Raw genomic sequence first — 15,061 nt, forward strand, 5'->3', positions numbered from 1 at the left:
GACAGCCTGGGAACCGGTCTGCCAACCAGTTTAACCAGGGACTGGTTTCGGCTCCCGAGTTCAAAGAAGCTGGGGTGCACCCCGTCCCACCCGGCCAATGGGAGCAGCGGTGCTTAACCCTTTCCCCATTGTGCCTGGGGCAACGTCCAGAGGCGGTACGTGCTGGAGAGGGTCTGAGCCTCTTCGGGGCATGAAATGGGTGAGGGTGACCTTGGCTATGGCTGTGGGGTGCAACCAGGCCCATGATAATGGGGAAACAGGAGAGAGGCTCCCTTGTTTCCCCTCTCCAGACTTCCCTTGGGGTTTCCTCTTCTCTCGGAGGCGATCCCTGGAGGACCCTGGCTTCTGGGTGGGTGCAGGGGCACTGGGATTGGATTTCTGGAGTAATGAATATTCATCAGCCCGATCCGGCCTCTGCTTCTGTTTACTTAGCCGGGAGGGGCTGGGTTTCAGGTTCACCTTGACTCCCCAGAGCCGCAGTGGAGCAGGTACCCGCTCCTGCACCTGTTTCTCTTGCACCTGCCGTGCAGCTGCTCCCACCTAGCTCTCCTGGCCTGAGCCTTGCCCGGCGCGGCACCCTGGAGGCACCCCTGCCTCTCCCAGTCTCCTGCCTGAGCAGCTGCTACACTCAGCTCCTTCTCTGAGGAAGGTCTCGCCTCCAGCCCAAAGCAGTCAGGATTACAGGTACAGGAAGAGGGAGAGCGGGTGGGGAAACCAAGGCACAGAGACCAGTCAGGGCACCCGGTTCTGCCTCCGTCGCTGACAAGCTTAATGGGCTCCCATCTCTCCCTAGGTGGGTAGGCAGAAGTCAGACTCATCCCACTGGCTCTTGGAGTCAATCCAGGCCTCCAGCAGAGCTCTTTCTGGGAAAGTTTCAGTCCTGAGCAGTTCTCCATTAACGCTTGCTAAGCTGGAGCCTACCCCCCAGCCTGGAGGATGTTCCTGGCTATCTGATAGGGACGTCTCCCTGTTCCTCTCCTGGGTACCCCAGTCTTATCCAGAATGGAGAAGTGCCATCAGGGGCCCTGCGGAGGGATATGGGCTGGGGGGTTCTGAGTGTTGTCTTAAAGCCCAGAAGCTGACTTGCTTCCTCAACTCCCCACCGCACCGCCCCCCCCCCCCTGCCACCTCCAACACAGTCAATGGTTAACTCATTCCAGCTCAGAAGGGGCCCTGCCCAGTCTGGACAAGAGCAGTTCACAGAACTCAGCCGGGGCAGTGGGGCCTGTCTTGGGCTGGCCACATGCTTGCCATAGGGTTGGCTGTCCTAGGGGAGGGGTGGCAGGCTGGGCTCTGAAATTGTGCAAAGAGCAGAGGTGTATTTAACACCCTCAGGGCTGATTTCTATCTTCCCCCGGATTGCAGGGCCCCAGGGCAAGGGCCCAGCCCTCAGCTTGGCCAGCTAAGGGCCCCCGTGCAGGCCGACAGCGCGGCTCACCACATGTCACTAAATGCTGGGTCCGCTTGAAATCCCAAGTACACCCCCGCCCCAGCCCCCTCCGGCCTTCTGTGGCTCAGCCTGGGCATACGGTTGTAGCTATAGTGCTCTTTCCAACTTTCGATAGCTTTTGATATCACAGCACTTTTTTGATGTAAAGCAAATCAGATTTTATACTACCTTGGCGTGGCTCACTACTTAAAAGAATCTTATAGTTCGGTTAGTTTGTAAAACAAAGAATAGTCCTCTAATTTATCTGTTCTGTTCAGACTTTCATATGTCAGTCCTGCCGAAAAGGGGCAGACACCTCTTACTGGGGCTTCTATGTCCTCTTGGACAGAAGGAACAGCAAAAGGCATCTTAGACTAGAGTTCAAGGCCAACAGATGCCTTCGTGCCATGGTGGAGGCTCCAGGGCAGGGTCCAAGGGCTATTCCTGTTTCTCTGTGGTTTACTGATAAGTTCCTGGTGATCTGTCACTTCCTTCATTCCAAGGAGAGTTAAGCCCTGTGGATGCCGATCTGTGGCACCCGCTAAAGCAGGTGTGTTTTAGCCGCAGGGGCAGAAGGACGACCTCTCAAGGAGGTGGGCAGTCAGATGGTTACTGTCAGCTCACGAGCCGGATCCTCCACTCCCTGAGTTCCTCCCATCCAACCCTGGATGGGCGGTGGTGGGGTCATAGGCCTTGCCCCAGACCAGGCGAGTGGCACCCACGGGCCAAGCAAGTGCCCTCCCCACAACTTCCAGAAACGGAACACCAAGTTCTGTGCAAGGTTGTGCTAAGCCCAGGCGGGGCAAGCTGCCAAAGCAGAACTCTCAGGCTGTCCGCTTCATGCACTCGCCTCTCCAGGGTGCCCCGAAAGTATTTCCCCGGCCACTCTCACCCCCTCCTCCGCTTTCTAAGTGGGAGCTGCACAAGATCTCCCCTGGGTTTCTCCCGCTACTTGAACTCCGCTGGAGGGACAGAGCTAGCAATGTGGGATCTACTTCCCATACAAGAGGTAGGAAGGAATCCATCAGGCATGCGCTCTGGGCATGAGGCTGAGTATGTGGAGGGACAGGGGACAACAGCAGCAACGGGCCCACGGAGGCAGACACTCAACCCATTCCAAGCCTACGTCAGTATCCTGCTTTCTTTTTCCCCAGATTTGATTTGCTCCCCCTCTAAAAAAAAAAAAAAAAAAATCCACCCTCATTATGGAATGTCTAGAAATCAGAAATACTGGAAGAAAACATCCTCTATTCCTTCTCCGTAAAGAAAACCACTATTCATCATTTGTCGTATTTCTTTCTGGTCTTTTTAGAAAATGTAGTTAAGACCATCAGTTTTTAAAAGGAGGTGATCTATTCGCCTGTGCTCGGGCCGCCTGACCATCTAGCTTTCTGGGCTGTTGCCCCCTCCCCAGGACCCTTCCCAGCCACATGCAGGGTCCTGAGAACCAGGACCTCTCCAGGCCCAGAGATGCCTTGATTTCTCACCCCTCGGCCTGCCCTTCCGCTGCTCGGAACTCCTCCAGTCTGCGGTCTCCTTCCATCTTACACACCCCACCTGCCGACGATGTCCCAGCCGACTCATCTCCCAGAACTCCCACTCACTCAGACAGCACCTCTGTGGAAATGAGTAAAAGATGAGGCCACCTCCATGCGGGGCCACATCACCGCAGGGCACATCGCTTGTCAGTGGAGAAGCCTGGATGTCAGCCCCCAAGCCCCACTTCCATTGGGTTCCTTGTGGAGAGTCTGGCCTGTGATAACCTTATCTCATGTGGACCTTGTGACCCCACCAAACCTCCCTCCAGATTTTCCGCTCCCCTGCAAACTCCTGTCCTCATGGAAGCTAGGTGGGGAAAGTAGCCGTCCCTCAGTGATTATTGCCGTTATCATGTATTACTGTGCAGAGCGTGCCTCCCTCTGAGGGCAGGGACTAACGTTAGAGCTAAACGTTAGCGCGGAAAGGGACAGCTGAGGACACTGAGGTCCAGAGAAGCACCTTGCTAGGGGTCACGAGGCTGGTACAGTCCCCAGGACTCCCCCTGCCTGCCCTGAGGCTCCTCCCACTTAGAAAAAAACCACAACAGCTCCTTCACTCCTGGTCCCCACTGGGAAGTCCAAATTACTCTCCAAATCATAAATCCTCTTTATTTTGTAATGGATTCTAGGCAAAATGTACAGGGTGTTTCTGTCCATCTGATGCCACTCAGTCCCCAGACCCCCCTCTTCTCCTGTTGTAGCGCTTATCTGAACCCCGGGTTCATGTGGCCCCCACCTTCAATCCTTTCGGGCCTGGACTCTTTTTTTTTTTTTTTTAAGATTTTATTTTACTTATTTGACAGAGAGAGGGAACGTGAGAGAGGGAACACAGCAAGGGGAGTGGGAGAGGGAGAAGCAGGCTTCCCGCCGAGCAGGGAGCCCGATGCGGGGCTGGATCCCAGGACCCTGGGACCGTGACCTGAGCTGAAGGCAGACGCTTAACGACTGAGCCACCCAGGCGCTCCTCAGGCCTGGACTCTTAAAATAGCCTATGATTAGGAGTTTAGAGAGGGCTGCTCCAGGGCACCCCCTTTTTCCCCACTGACCCCTTTCACTGTCCCACCCCGCTCCTGCAGGAAGCACCCCTCTCGGCTCCAGGGACCACCATGACCGAGGCCGGCTGGTGGAAGCTGACCTTCCTCCGGAAAAAGAAATCGGCTCCCAAGGTGCTGTATGAGATCCCTGACACCTATGCTCAAACGGAGGGCAGCGCTGAGGCCCCGAGGCCCGAGGGCGGGGGCCCCAACGGCAACTTTAACACCCGCCTGGAGAAGATTGTGGACAAGAATACAAAAGGCAAGCACGTCAAAGTCTCCAATTCGGGCCGTTTCAAGGAGAAGAAGAAAGTCCGGGCCACATTGGCAGAGAACCCCAACCTCTTTGACGACAGGGAGGGCAACGGACAGTGAGGGGGGCCAAGAAGGACGCGGACACCTCCCTACTCCTGCCGTCAGCCGGATCTGAGACAGGAGCTTGCCACGCCGGGCTCCTTGGCCACAGCTGACGCCCTGGGGGCAGTTGATGCCTGCTGGCAGGAAATGGCTGGTTTTAGGTTTGTATTTATGTGCCTCAGCTTTCTGGAAGGTCTGGGTTCTCCCAGGGTCCCCCCACGTCCCCCAGCACGTACAAAGGCACTCCAGTCCAAGGATGAAAAGTCCCACCCAGGAAGGACAGCCCTCCTCAAAGTCGTGGCGCCGGCAGGGAGGTGGGCATGGTGAGGGACGGAGGGAGGGGGCGGACAGATTTCGCCTCCTCCGGGGGGCACAGGGTCAAGGGTGAGTTTCGATTTCTGCTCCCACAACTGTTCCCTGGACCAATTCTGAGCGTGACTTTTCCTAAAGCCACATGATGGAGTGGTTTCCTGGAGCTGGAGGAGGCCGAGACCCTGAACTTGAGCTCACCTCCTACCACAAGAGGGAAATTTCCTGGAACTTGCTCCCAGGTGTGCAGGGAGAGGAGGTCACTGGCACTCTGGCGGGGAGGGGTGCTGCTGCAGAAATCCAGGTGACGGACCCCAAGGGTTCCTGCACACCTCCTCAAAGGGATGATGCACTGGCTCATGGGTCCAAATTTGGGGAGCAGGTAGGGAAGCTGTGGTAGGACCTAAAAGCAGTCAGCTCTCTTCTCCCCTCCTACTGGTATTTAAGAAGGACAAGCCCCAGAGATGAGTCCTGGAGCTTTGAATTTTGTTTAAAAAAATAGTAATTGTAGGTTTCTCTCTTTGTAATAAACAATGCTGCAAAAGCAGAGAACCTATTTATGCTTTTGTCTTACATTTCCTGAGGACTGTTTCTCATGCCTTTATTCCCTGCCTGTAAGTGAAGTGCTCAGGGTTCCTGTCAAGCATCAGGAAGGGTCCCCAGGGGGTGCCTGGCTGGCTCAGTCGGTAGAGCACGTGACTCTTGATCCGAGGGTTGTAAGTTCAAGCCCCACATTGGGTCTATAGATTATTAAAAATAAGATCTTTTTTATTAAAAAAGAAAGGGGGCTGTCAGTATAAAAATACAGCAAAGGAAGAGGCAGTTTCAGCTCAGTGGTCAACAGAGAGACCATCAGGGGCTCTAGAGAGTGGAGGAGACCTTTGGTGACTGACCCCACAGTTGCAGGTGTTTGGTTTAGGATCAGGACTCAAATTCTCGTTCCACCGCTTAGTAGCTGGGTGATTTGGGGAATACTTTTTTTTTTTTTTAAAGATTTTTATTTATTTATTTGACAGAGAGAGAGACAGCGAGAGAGGGAACACAAGCAGGGGGAGTGGGAGAGGGAGGAGCAGGCTTCCCGCTGAGCAGGGAGCCTGATGCGGGGCTCAATCCCAGGACCCTGGCATCACGACCTGAGCCGAACGACTTAACGACTTAACGCTTAACGACTGAGCCACCCAGGTGCCCAATACCTTTTTTTTTTTTTAAAGATTTTATTTGAGAGAGAGAGAGAGACAGAGCATGAGAGGGAAGGGGTCAGAGGGAGAAGCATGCTCCCTGCTGAGCAGGGAATCCTGATGCGGGACTCGATCCCAAACTCTGGGATCATGACCTGAGCCGAAGGCAGTCGCCTAACCAATTGAGCCACCCAGGCGCCCTGGGGAATACTTTTTTATTTTTATTTATTTTTTTAAAGATTTTATTTATTCATTTGAGACACAGAGATTGAGAGAGAGAGAGAGAGACAGAGACAGAGAAAGCATGAGCAGGGAGAGAGGCAGAGGGAGAGGGAGAAGCAGGCTTCTCGCTGAGCCAGGAGCCCGATGTGGGGCTTGATCCCAGGACCCTGGGATCATGACCTGAGCCGAAGGCAGATGCTTAACCATCGGAGGCACCCAGACGCCCCGGGAATACTTTTTTAAAAACGTCCTCTGAACCTCGGGTTCCTCTTCTGTAATATGTATTTCGTGGGAATGGTATTAAGTGCCCCATAAGCAGTCCTATAGTAGGTGCTCAGTTAATATTGGTTTCCTCCCCCTTCCTTTATTAAGGAACTCCACCATAGCCCACAGCTTCTGGTTAAGGAAGAGGAAAGAGTATGCTTCCTGTGCTGTTAGGTCCAGATCTTTCTCAAGCCCCAGCAGCTGGGAGCTAGAAAAAATTGGACACATATCTGGAGCTCTTGGAGGAACAGGGAGAAACCAAGGTGGCCACTAAGCAATGTGGTCCTGCAGCTTCCAGGTCAGTTTCTTGCAGGCTGTCGGGCCACCCCACCCCAGGGAGTGTTGCTCAGGAAATTTATTACCGCAACAAACAGACCCGTACAAGGGGACCTTTGTTGGGTGGCCTCACCCAGGCCAGGGGGAACTCTGAGGATGAGTGAGGGCCACCAGGAGCTGGAGGGAGGGAAGGCAGGCTGGTTCAAGCGTGCCCAAGGCCTCTTCCCCTATCCCTCCCACCACATAGAACTTTTTAGGGTCCTTCTGATTACCCAATCCATAAAATGTCCCATGGAGGAGCTGCCTTCCCCCCTACTCTAGCCCTGTCCACTGTGAATAGCCAGGGTTTGCCGAGAGCTTACAATGGACCAGGCCCTGTGGCAAGTACTCCATGAGGTTTCTTGGTGAGTCCCCTCATCACCTGAGACAGGTGCTGTCATTATCCCCATCTTCAAGCTGAGTTGAGGCTGAGAAGTGAAGCCACCTGCTTGCCACAGCGGAGCTGGGACTGAAGCCAGAGCTGGCCTGTGCAACGACTGCTGCCCACAGCCCCCTCCATGCTTGATTCGCTTCTGCTCAGGGGATGGGAAACTGAGGCTCAGAGCAAAGAAAGCAGTCCAGTCACCTTCTGCAGAAGGGGAGGTAGGGTGGCAGAGGGTAATGCCCGGGGCTGGGAATCCTGATTCTGGCACCAATGGGGGAAAGCTAACCAGCTCGGAGGCTGAGTGTCCTCTGAGACACCAGACCAGAGGGGCCTGCCACTTTAGCCCATCCTGAGGTTCCTTGACAGAGGTGGGGGCTGGGAATGAGGCTGGGCCCTGGGCCACCAAGCCCCGCTTCTACCAATACTGGCACCACACGGCTACCATTACCCCTCTTAGGTGAGAGGGTCTACGGCCCCTCTGCCTGGTGCGTGAGATCCTGCTCCAGCCTTTAAGTGGTGTCCGCAGGAATCTTCCAGGGAAACCCCCACATATATCCCTAAGCTGGGGGGCAGGGGGTGGGTGTGTGCTAAAAGCCAAAGGGCAAACTGGCTGGCCAGGGAGTTGGAGGGAGGCAGCTGCAAGCTTTCATGAGGCCAGAGGAGGAGGTACCGAGAGTGCAAATACAGGCAGGAGCTGTGAGAGGCTACGGGTTATCGGCCACAGTTTCACTGGGACACGACCCAACAGGGGTAAGGGGGAGGCAGGAGGGGCCGGCTCCAACTGCCCAGGAGAGGCCAACCCTGGGCGGCAGGCTCCCCCTGCTGGCCGCCCTACCTCTAGGGAGAGGAGGAGTAAGGTGGGAGGGGTCCCCTAACCCCCCCCAACTTCCCTCCTTCCTGGACTGGTGGGGGATGGGAGGATGTGACCAGGCCAGGTTGAACATTAATGTCACACACGGCTGACGAAGTTTTATTACAGACTTGGCACAGTGATTGTCAAAGAACAGGAAAGGGACAGCTGAAAGCAGGCTCAGAGCTAGGGGGTGGAGGATACAGAGCTCCCAGTAACGGGACAAAGTACAGAAGGGCACCCCAGCACCCTCTCCTTCAGTGGCCACAGGGTTAGCATTGTGCCTTCCTGCACTTGGGCTTATGAGGGGGATCAACACCAAGAGGGCCTCCCTTGGAGGAACCACTTAATGGCAGACGCTGAAGCAGAGTACACACCCACACAGTGGAATGAAACCGTGTACAAACTTGGCAAGTTCCATGCCAACACGTACAAATAATAGTTCTCAGATTCTGGCTTAGTCACAGCAAACATTTACCCAGCCTGGCCTGTAGGCCATTCATTCAAGTTGTCCTTGTCACCAGACTTGTGCTCAAGGAGTGTGCAAATACGGTTCAGCCCAGGCTTGATGAAGAATCCAGTGGTGAGGGTGGGAGGTCGTTTGTTTGTGGAAGTTGGGGACAATGCATTCGGTCACTGGGGGGGGGGGGCACTTATTAAATGCAGAATGGGATTCATGGGTCTGAGGTGGGCTCCCAAGCGGTGTTGCTGCTGGTCTGTGGACCACACCGAGTAGATCTAAACCCGGGGTCTCAACTTTTGGCTGCACACAATTCCCTGGGGAGCTTTTAAGTTACCCGAAGTTCAGATCTCACTCAGACCAGTGAAATCACGTGTGACTAAAGCTCCCTGGGTAATTCCAGGATGGATGAAAACCTGTGTCTAGGAGTCATCATCCACAGAGGTGGGGAGTAGGTGAAGGGGATGCCTGAGTAGTCAGAAAGGTATCATCTCTATAACAATTTTATACCTGGAAAATGAAATATACATATGTATGTGTATGTACGCACATCTGTAGCTCTCAGAAACAAATATGTTAAGTAAAGCTTGATTGAAATCTGCCTGGCTCATAGGTACCAGCACATGAGTCCCTTCTATAAAACTCCTGACTACCAGGGATCGAAAACTTCTGGAGACACTTGCTACCTAACAGTCCACTCCCTCTTAGGCAGCCCTGGTTGTCTGAAGTCTCTCCCCGAATTGAGAGAGGAAAATCTATGTTCATGCAACTCCCACCTCTGGGTTCCTTGGAGCTCCAGAGAATACATTTCATCTCTTTTCCACGTTGTTGTGCTTCAGATAACGGGAGGCAGTTATCAGTGGGGTACAGGGCTATAAAAATACCCTAGTAGTAAGTAAGTTAATGAAGCTTCCTTTAGTTGCAAGCAACAAAAAGTGATTCTGGCTAGTTCAAGCCAAAAACTTCCTTTAAAAAACAAAAACCAAAACAAAACCAGGGATGATGGGTGTTTTGAGGCAGGAGGAGGAGTTACACAGCCCAGACGTGGGAAGGAGGGATCCAAGGTCACTCAGGGAGTTACAGGAACAGCACCTGGAGGCTTGCTTCTTGGCTGCCATTGCCACCGTAGGACTTGGCTACAATGCCTCTCATGCTCTGGGTCTCTCCATTTCAAATTTCCAATTGTTGACAAGAAAAAAACGGATCGGCCAGATTGGCTCAGGTGCTTATGCTGGAACCAGTAAGCTTCGGGCAGTATGACTCAGTCATACCCTAGTGGACAGGGCCACGGGGGCCCACCCAGGGTCACTAGAAAAGGGAATCACACCAGCTACTACCTCTAGAGGGAGCTATTCCAATAAATCATACTCAAGGTCAAGAAAATAATTATGGGATTTTTTTTTTTCCCATTTGTGATTCTCTACGCCACTGTTTATGCTCCACTAGACTACCTACTTGAGAGCCAACTGAAAGTACAGAATTCGGAGCTTGAACTCTGAAGAGCCTTAAATATAAGGGGTGGGGAGGGAAATAGGCTGAGTTCAGAAGGGTCCCATTCACCATCCCACACCCTCTCTTAGCACCCGGCCCCAGCTCCAGTTGGTGCCAGCAGATTGGGAGTCAGGGTGCAAGTCTCTCATAGAGCCAGTCTTCCTCCCCACGGTGGGTCATGGACCCCAAAGGGGAGTCTTCTGTTGGTAGGCCCCGCCGAAAGATGATCCGGTCATGCAGACGGTTGGTTTGGCCTTGCCAGAACTCCACCACTTGTGGGTACAAGATGTAGCCACCCCTTCAAGGAGAAGCAGTGGGTTTGGTGCTCTGTGCATTCTTCCAACAGGTCACCCCCCGGTCCCCACCCCAGGCCATCTCAGGGCCCCTTGAAGGAAGCTGCTGGGATGAATCCAATGAGGATTTCTGGTGAGGGGTGGGGGGAGTAGATCTGTAATTCTGCAGATAGAGTGGTTTTGAGTAAACATGAGGGTTCTGGGGCCCCTGTCTGGACGACCACCAGATATCACTCACCAGTACTTTGGCTTTGGCACCTCTTGTTCTCGGTAGAGCTGCTCCAGTTCCTCATTTTTCTTTCTCAGATACTGTCCAGGGGAAGGAAATAGAGAGAGGCCCAGACCGGGTCAGTGATCACTTAATAACCATTTACTAAGCAACGTGCTGTGTGCCAGGCACTGGGGACGCAGGTGAGCAAGGGAGGCTGGCCTCTCTCCTCTGGGAGCACAGTCCAACCAGAGGGTCAGACAAAGGAAGCCCATTACCCCCTCTCCCCTAGGGAGACCATCCTTTCATTTTGCTGGAGAGACAGGGCCCTGGCACCCCCAGGGGACAGCTGTTGGGGGAGGAGCTAAGTCCCCTGCCACCCAGAGAACTAAGGAGGAGCCCAACTCACCTCCCGATCAGGGATCACAGAACTCTGGCGACTGACCACAGCCCCAATCTGGCTGCTCTTGGGGCGGGAGTGAAAGTAGCACTCAGCCTCCTCTTCAGGCAGCTTCTTCACGGAGCCCTCCACTCGCACCTGCTCAAGGATGGCCCTGGCTAGTTGGCATTCAATGCCATCTGCCCCCCCCACCAACACAGGCCCCCTTCCTCTCTTTCTTCCCTTCTCCACTGCCCCACCACTGCTGGCTCCAACTAGACCAGCTCATTAAGAAGCTATTTGAGAGGCAGGCTGTTTGCCCAGCCTGGGGCCCTCCACTGGGCTCACCCATAGCGGGCCCCAGGCTGTCCTGGGAATGCTCACTCACCTGACGGTGGAGGGGCTCCCAGTAGAACACAAGGGAAGCAAAGGGATTGGAGTCCTGGAAATGAAAGAGAATTCACAGTCGGCCATCCAAACAGCAGGGAGAACACCTCCACCATGCAGAAAGGAGGCAAGGAAGTCTGCAGCAGGCAGGCCCGCAGGGAATGCGTTCACTGTCACATCTCATTTAAACCCTCAAAGGTATGCCTGCTTTTACAGGTGTGGAGACAGACTCCGAGAGGTTAAGGAACCTACCCAAGTTCACACAGGAAGTGCTAGAGCCGTGCTGAAAACCTAAGCCAGATGGACACCAAAGTGAGGCTTGCCATTTCTCTCATCCATAGATTTGCAAGTCCTCAAAAATGCATCTGCGGCCGGCATGGACTCGGGGAGTCCTTTGGATTCATGAATCAAATGTACACAAAGTATCAACTCTGGGCTTGACACCAGGAGAGGTGCTGGGGGGACAACAGGGTACACCGGACGCAGCCTCTGCCACCACAGAGCTTACTGGGTGTTTAGCAGAGGAGACAAATATCCATCACATAAGCACACAAACAGATGCACACTTATAAACTGAAAAAAAGGCAGAAAGTAAAGTTATGAGTTACCATGAAGGTGAATAGCTAATGTAGCATGGGGATCGAGGACTTTCCCGAGGAGGCAACATGGGGGCTTAGGGCCAAAGGGACAAGAGCTACTTAGGGAAGCCGATGACAGAGGCGGCGTGGTCAGAGAGAGCACTCATTCACAGCAAAGAGAAGGGCAAGTGCCAAGGCCCACAGGCAGGACAGTGCCTGAGCACAGCCAGCAAAGGGGTTGGGGCGGGGGTGGCACCGGAGGGTGACGAAGGAAGCCAGGGCTGGCCCCTGCAGGCCCCTCACCAGCTCTTTTCCCTTCCGACTCTCAAAGTTAGTGAAGAAACGGAAGCCGTCCTTGCCAAAGCCCTTCAGCAGCACCATGCGGGCAGAGGGTTTTCCGTCTCTGGGGCAAAGACCAGAGCATGTGGTCAGAACCCACATCACTGTCCTTGCTACCACCCCTCTCCCCAGGTGCTCCCCTGAGCTCCCCACACCTGTGCCCCCTTATTCTGCACTGTCTGGGCATGCAGGCTACCCATCCCCCCCACCCTGGGGATTTGTCCTAGAGGTGCATGTCATCACTGCCTGGGACCTGTTATGGACTAACTGTGTCTCCCTAAAATTCTAGGTTGAAGCCCTAACCCTCAATGTGGTTGTATTTGGAAATAGAGCTTTTAGGGAGGTAATTAAGATTAAATAAGGTCATAAAGGTGAGACTCTAATCCAATAGGCCTGGTGTCCAGAAAAGATATCTATATCTCTTTCTCTCCTTCCCCCTCTCCCCCCCCCCCCACCGCTCTCAGCACACAATCAGCCAATGCTTAGTGATCACAGAAAGGGTAGGTACATTAGGACCTCTGCTCAGAGCTCTGGGGGATATCCAGGGGCACAGTACTAGAGCCCTGCCTTCAAGGCCTGACACTTTTTTTTTTTTTAAGGATTTTATTTAGGGGCGCCTGGGTGGCTCAGTCCATTAAGCATCTGCCTTCGGTTCAGGTCATGATCCCAGGGTCCTGGGATCGAGCCCCGCATTGGGCTCCTTGCTCGGGGGGAGGCTGCTTCCCCTCTCCCCCCACCCCCACTCGTGCTCTCTCTCTCTCTCAAATAAATAAAATCTTTTTTTTGTTTTTAAAGATTGTATTTGACAGAGAGAGACACAGCGAGAGAGGGAACACAAGCAGGGGGAGTGGGAGAGGGAGAAGCAGGCCTCCCGCAGATCAGGGAGCCCGATGCAGGGCTCCATCCCAGGACCCTAGGATCGTGACCTGAGCTGAAGGCAGAAGCTTAACGACTGAGCCACCCAGGCGCCCCTAAATAAAATATTTTTTTAAAAGATTTATTTATTGGAGAGAGAGCGCATGTGTGCTTGCAAGCTGGGGAGGGAGTGGGAGGAGCAGAGGGAAAGGGAGAAGCAGACTCCCAGCTGAGCAGGGAGCCTGAGGCGGGGCTCAATCCCAAGACCCTGAGATCATGACCTGAGCCGAAACCAAGAGTCAGATGCTTAACCGACTGAGCCACCCAGGCACCCCAAGGCCTTACACTTTAATGAGGGGGGACAAGAGTTGAATAACAGGCTACTGGAAGAGGTGTCTCAGGGGTATATGATTGTCAAATAAATAATACAGCCGAGCACTGTGCTAGATTTCAGGAGAGGGAGAGAGCTTTATGGAGAGGTTCCAGGAGATGTAGCTCTTAAAGGACAGATGGGAACTGGGTAAATGGGGAAATAAGGGAGACAAGGGTTCTGGGGGTGAGTGCGTTAGGGGCAGAGATGAATGAGGCACTACATTTTATTACTGAAATGGAATTAAGTGAAGTGTGATCTTTGACTTACAGATAAGGACACTGAGGCCCAGAGAGGACAAGTAACTTGTCTGAGGCCACACAGCATGTTAGTAACACAGCTATAACCATAAATTTGCATTCCACCAAGTTGAGAGCTTCCTAAGTTTCCTACTTCACCTGTACCCACCCACAGACAGGCCCACGGCTATGCCCACCTGGTGCAGGTAGCCAGACACATGGCATTAGCCTCCCCTATGTCAGGACACTGAACAGCCTCTTCAAACCAGGCAGCAAACTGCTTCATGGGGTCCAGGGAGGTCAGCTGAGTCTCCTCAAATGCCTGGGAAAGGAGATTTTATTTAATAAACACATATAATTCTTACTGTGTATGTGGTACTCTTCCAGGCACTTTTCATAACAAAAAACAGTACCCAGGAAGTAGGTTCTGCTAGCTCTATTTTACAGGTGAGGACAGAGGCATAAAAACGTGGTGTAACTCACCAGGTCCCACAATAGTGATGGATGAATCAGTTTCGTGTCATGAGTGTCAAACCTATCACTTGGGGAGCATTAAAAAAAAAAAGCCATATTCCTCAGCTCCACCCCCACAAATTCTCAGTAGGTCTGAGGTTCAGTGAAAAACTGTATGTTTAACAAGTATTTCTGGAAATGCTCACACACAACTAGATTTAGAAACTGCAGCTCCAGCGTCAATTCCGAAAGAGTTCTGTTGGTTTCTCCTATGAGGAGGGATAAGGAAAAGAACTTCTCCAAAAGGTAAGGGGAAGGACTGACAGCAGTGAGATCTAGGAGCTTTCTCCTCCCCTCCCTCCGTGAGTCAGTACCCCTCCCCCATGTGTTACTTATCAAATATTTAGAAGCTGATTATCACTGTTCTAAGCACTTTGCAAATATCAAAGTCCACAACATCCCTGCGAGTTAGGTACTCACTTCCCAGGTGAGGAAACTGAGGCCCAGAGAGGTTGTTAATGACCCAAGTGATGCACCCCGTGAGTGGCAGGATCCACCCCTGGCCGCCTGCAGAGCTCGCGCTCTCACCCACTGCAACCTGCTGCCTGTCTTCATCCTTGTTTCCCCAGAGCCCTTCCTCCCCCCATTGGTTGTCTTGGCACCCCCTTCTCCTACGGGGTGACCTCAAACCCACCCCATGGCGTTCCTCCCCTCGCGGGAGGCCCTGCCCCGGTGGCCGCACCTCTCGGTCCCCGCGGTAACTCTTGCGCATCGGGCCCAGGTCCATCACGCCACCGCCACTGCACAGTTTGTGGAGGTAGCGAGGCCACTCGGCAGGTCGCCCGAACGTCACGGTGACGCTTCGCAGCCCGCACGTCATGAGGCCGCCAGCCACGTGACCCGGCGTTGCCCAGCGCTGGGTTCCGTTGGGTTCGGAACCAGTTTCTCAGCCCGGGAGTTTACCCGGGGGTTAGGAAGAATTCGCCAGTCGCCAGGCCCTGCTAACAGGTCCTAAGTCCTCGGAGCCAATGGGAGCTCAGGGTCGGAGGAGGGAGACAGGCGCGGAGAGGCCATTGGTTGGAGCTGCCCGGGAGCGAGGCCAGTTAGAGCGAGAACAGAGGAACCCAG

General features: G+C 53.6%; 2 protein-coding genes across 4 annotated transcripts; one reads left to right on the forward strand and one right to left on the reverse strand.

Annotated features, from left to right (window-relative positions):
• Positions 1-529: 529 nt before the first annotated feature.
• Positions 530-5,172, forward strand: PRR15L (proline rich 15 like). Of its 2 annotated transcripts, none has more exons than XM_025859319.2 (2): positions 530-684; positions 4,044-5,172. In XM_025859319.2, the coding sequence occupies exon 2, from the start codon at positions 4,074-4,076 to the stop codon at positions 4,374-4,376; it is 303 nt and encodes a 100-aa protein (XP_025715104.1). In that variant the 5' UTR covers positions 530-684; positions 4,044-4,073; the 3' UTR covers positions 4,377-5,172. The 2 variants fall into 2 exon arrangements, with proteins under 2 accessions (XP_025715104.1, XP_073739901.1); XM_073883800.1 differs by lacking the exon at positions 530-684 and adding an exon at positions 2,425-2,555.
• Positions 5,173-7,978: 2,806 nt separating this feature from the next.
• Positions 7,979-14,966, reverse strand: PNPO (pyridoxamine 5'-phosphate oxidase). Of its 2 annotated transcripts, none has more exons than XM_025859364.2 (7): positions 14,676-14,966; positions 13,678-13,802; positions 11,981-12,080; positions 11,101-11,154; positions 10,743-10,871; positions 10,364-10,434; positions 7,979-8,851 (listed from the first exon to the last, which is right to left on the reverse strand). In XM_025859364.2, exons 1-7 carry the CDS (start codon positions 14,811-14,813, stop codon positions 8,818-8,820), a joined length of 651 nt encoding a protein of 216 aa, XP_025715149.1. In that variant the 5' UTR covers positions 14,814-14,966; the 3' UTR covers positions 7,979-8,817. The 2 variants fall into 2 exon arrangements, with proteins under 2 accessions (XP_025715149.1, XP_025715148.1); XM_025859363.2 differs by having other exon boundaries at positions 7,979-10,130; positions 14,676-14,964.
• Between the last annotated feature and the right edge of the window lie 95 nt (positions 14,967-15,061).

The sequence above is a fragment of the Callorhinus ursinus genome, unplaced genomic scaffold, assembly GCF_003265705.2.
Source record: "Callorhinus ursinus isolate GAN/ISIS: 27379988/994484 unplaced genomic scaffold, GSC_fseal_2.0 scaffold52, whole genome shotgun sequence".
NCBI classification, from domain to species: Eukaryota; Metazoa; Chordata; class Mammalia; order Carnivora; family Otariidae; genus Callorhinus; species Callorhinus ursinus.

What these genes read in the sequence shown, in the direction of transcription:
- PRR15L (XM_073883800.1), top strand. Translation starts at nt 2,460, where the DNA reads ATGCGCTCTGGGCATGAGGCTGAGTATGTGGAGGGACAGGGGACAACA. An exon ending in TCAACCCATTCCAAGCCTAC is followed by an intron (nt 2,556 to 4,043) that starts GTCAGTATCCTG and finishes CCGCTCCTGCAG; the next exon opens with GAAGCACCCCTCTCGGCTCC.
- PNPO (XM_025859363.2), bottom strand. Translation starts at nt 14,813, where the DNA reads ATGACGTGCGGGCTGCGAAGCGTCACCGTGACGTTCGGGCGACCTGCC. An exon ending in GTCGGAAGGGAAAAGAGCTG is followed by an intron (nt 11,155 to 11,980) that starts GTGAGGGGCCTG and finishes TTTCATTTCCAG; the next exon opens with GACTCCAATCCCTTTGCTTC. An exon ending in GTGCCAAAGCCAAAGTACTG is followed by an intron (nt 10,131 to 10,363) that starts GTGAGTGATATC and finishes TTCTCCTTGAAG; the next exon opens with GGGTGGCTACATCTTGTACC.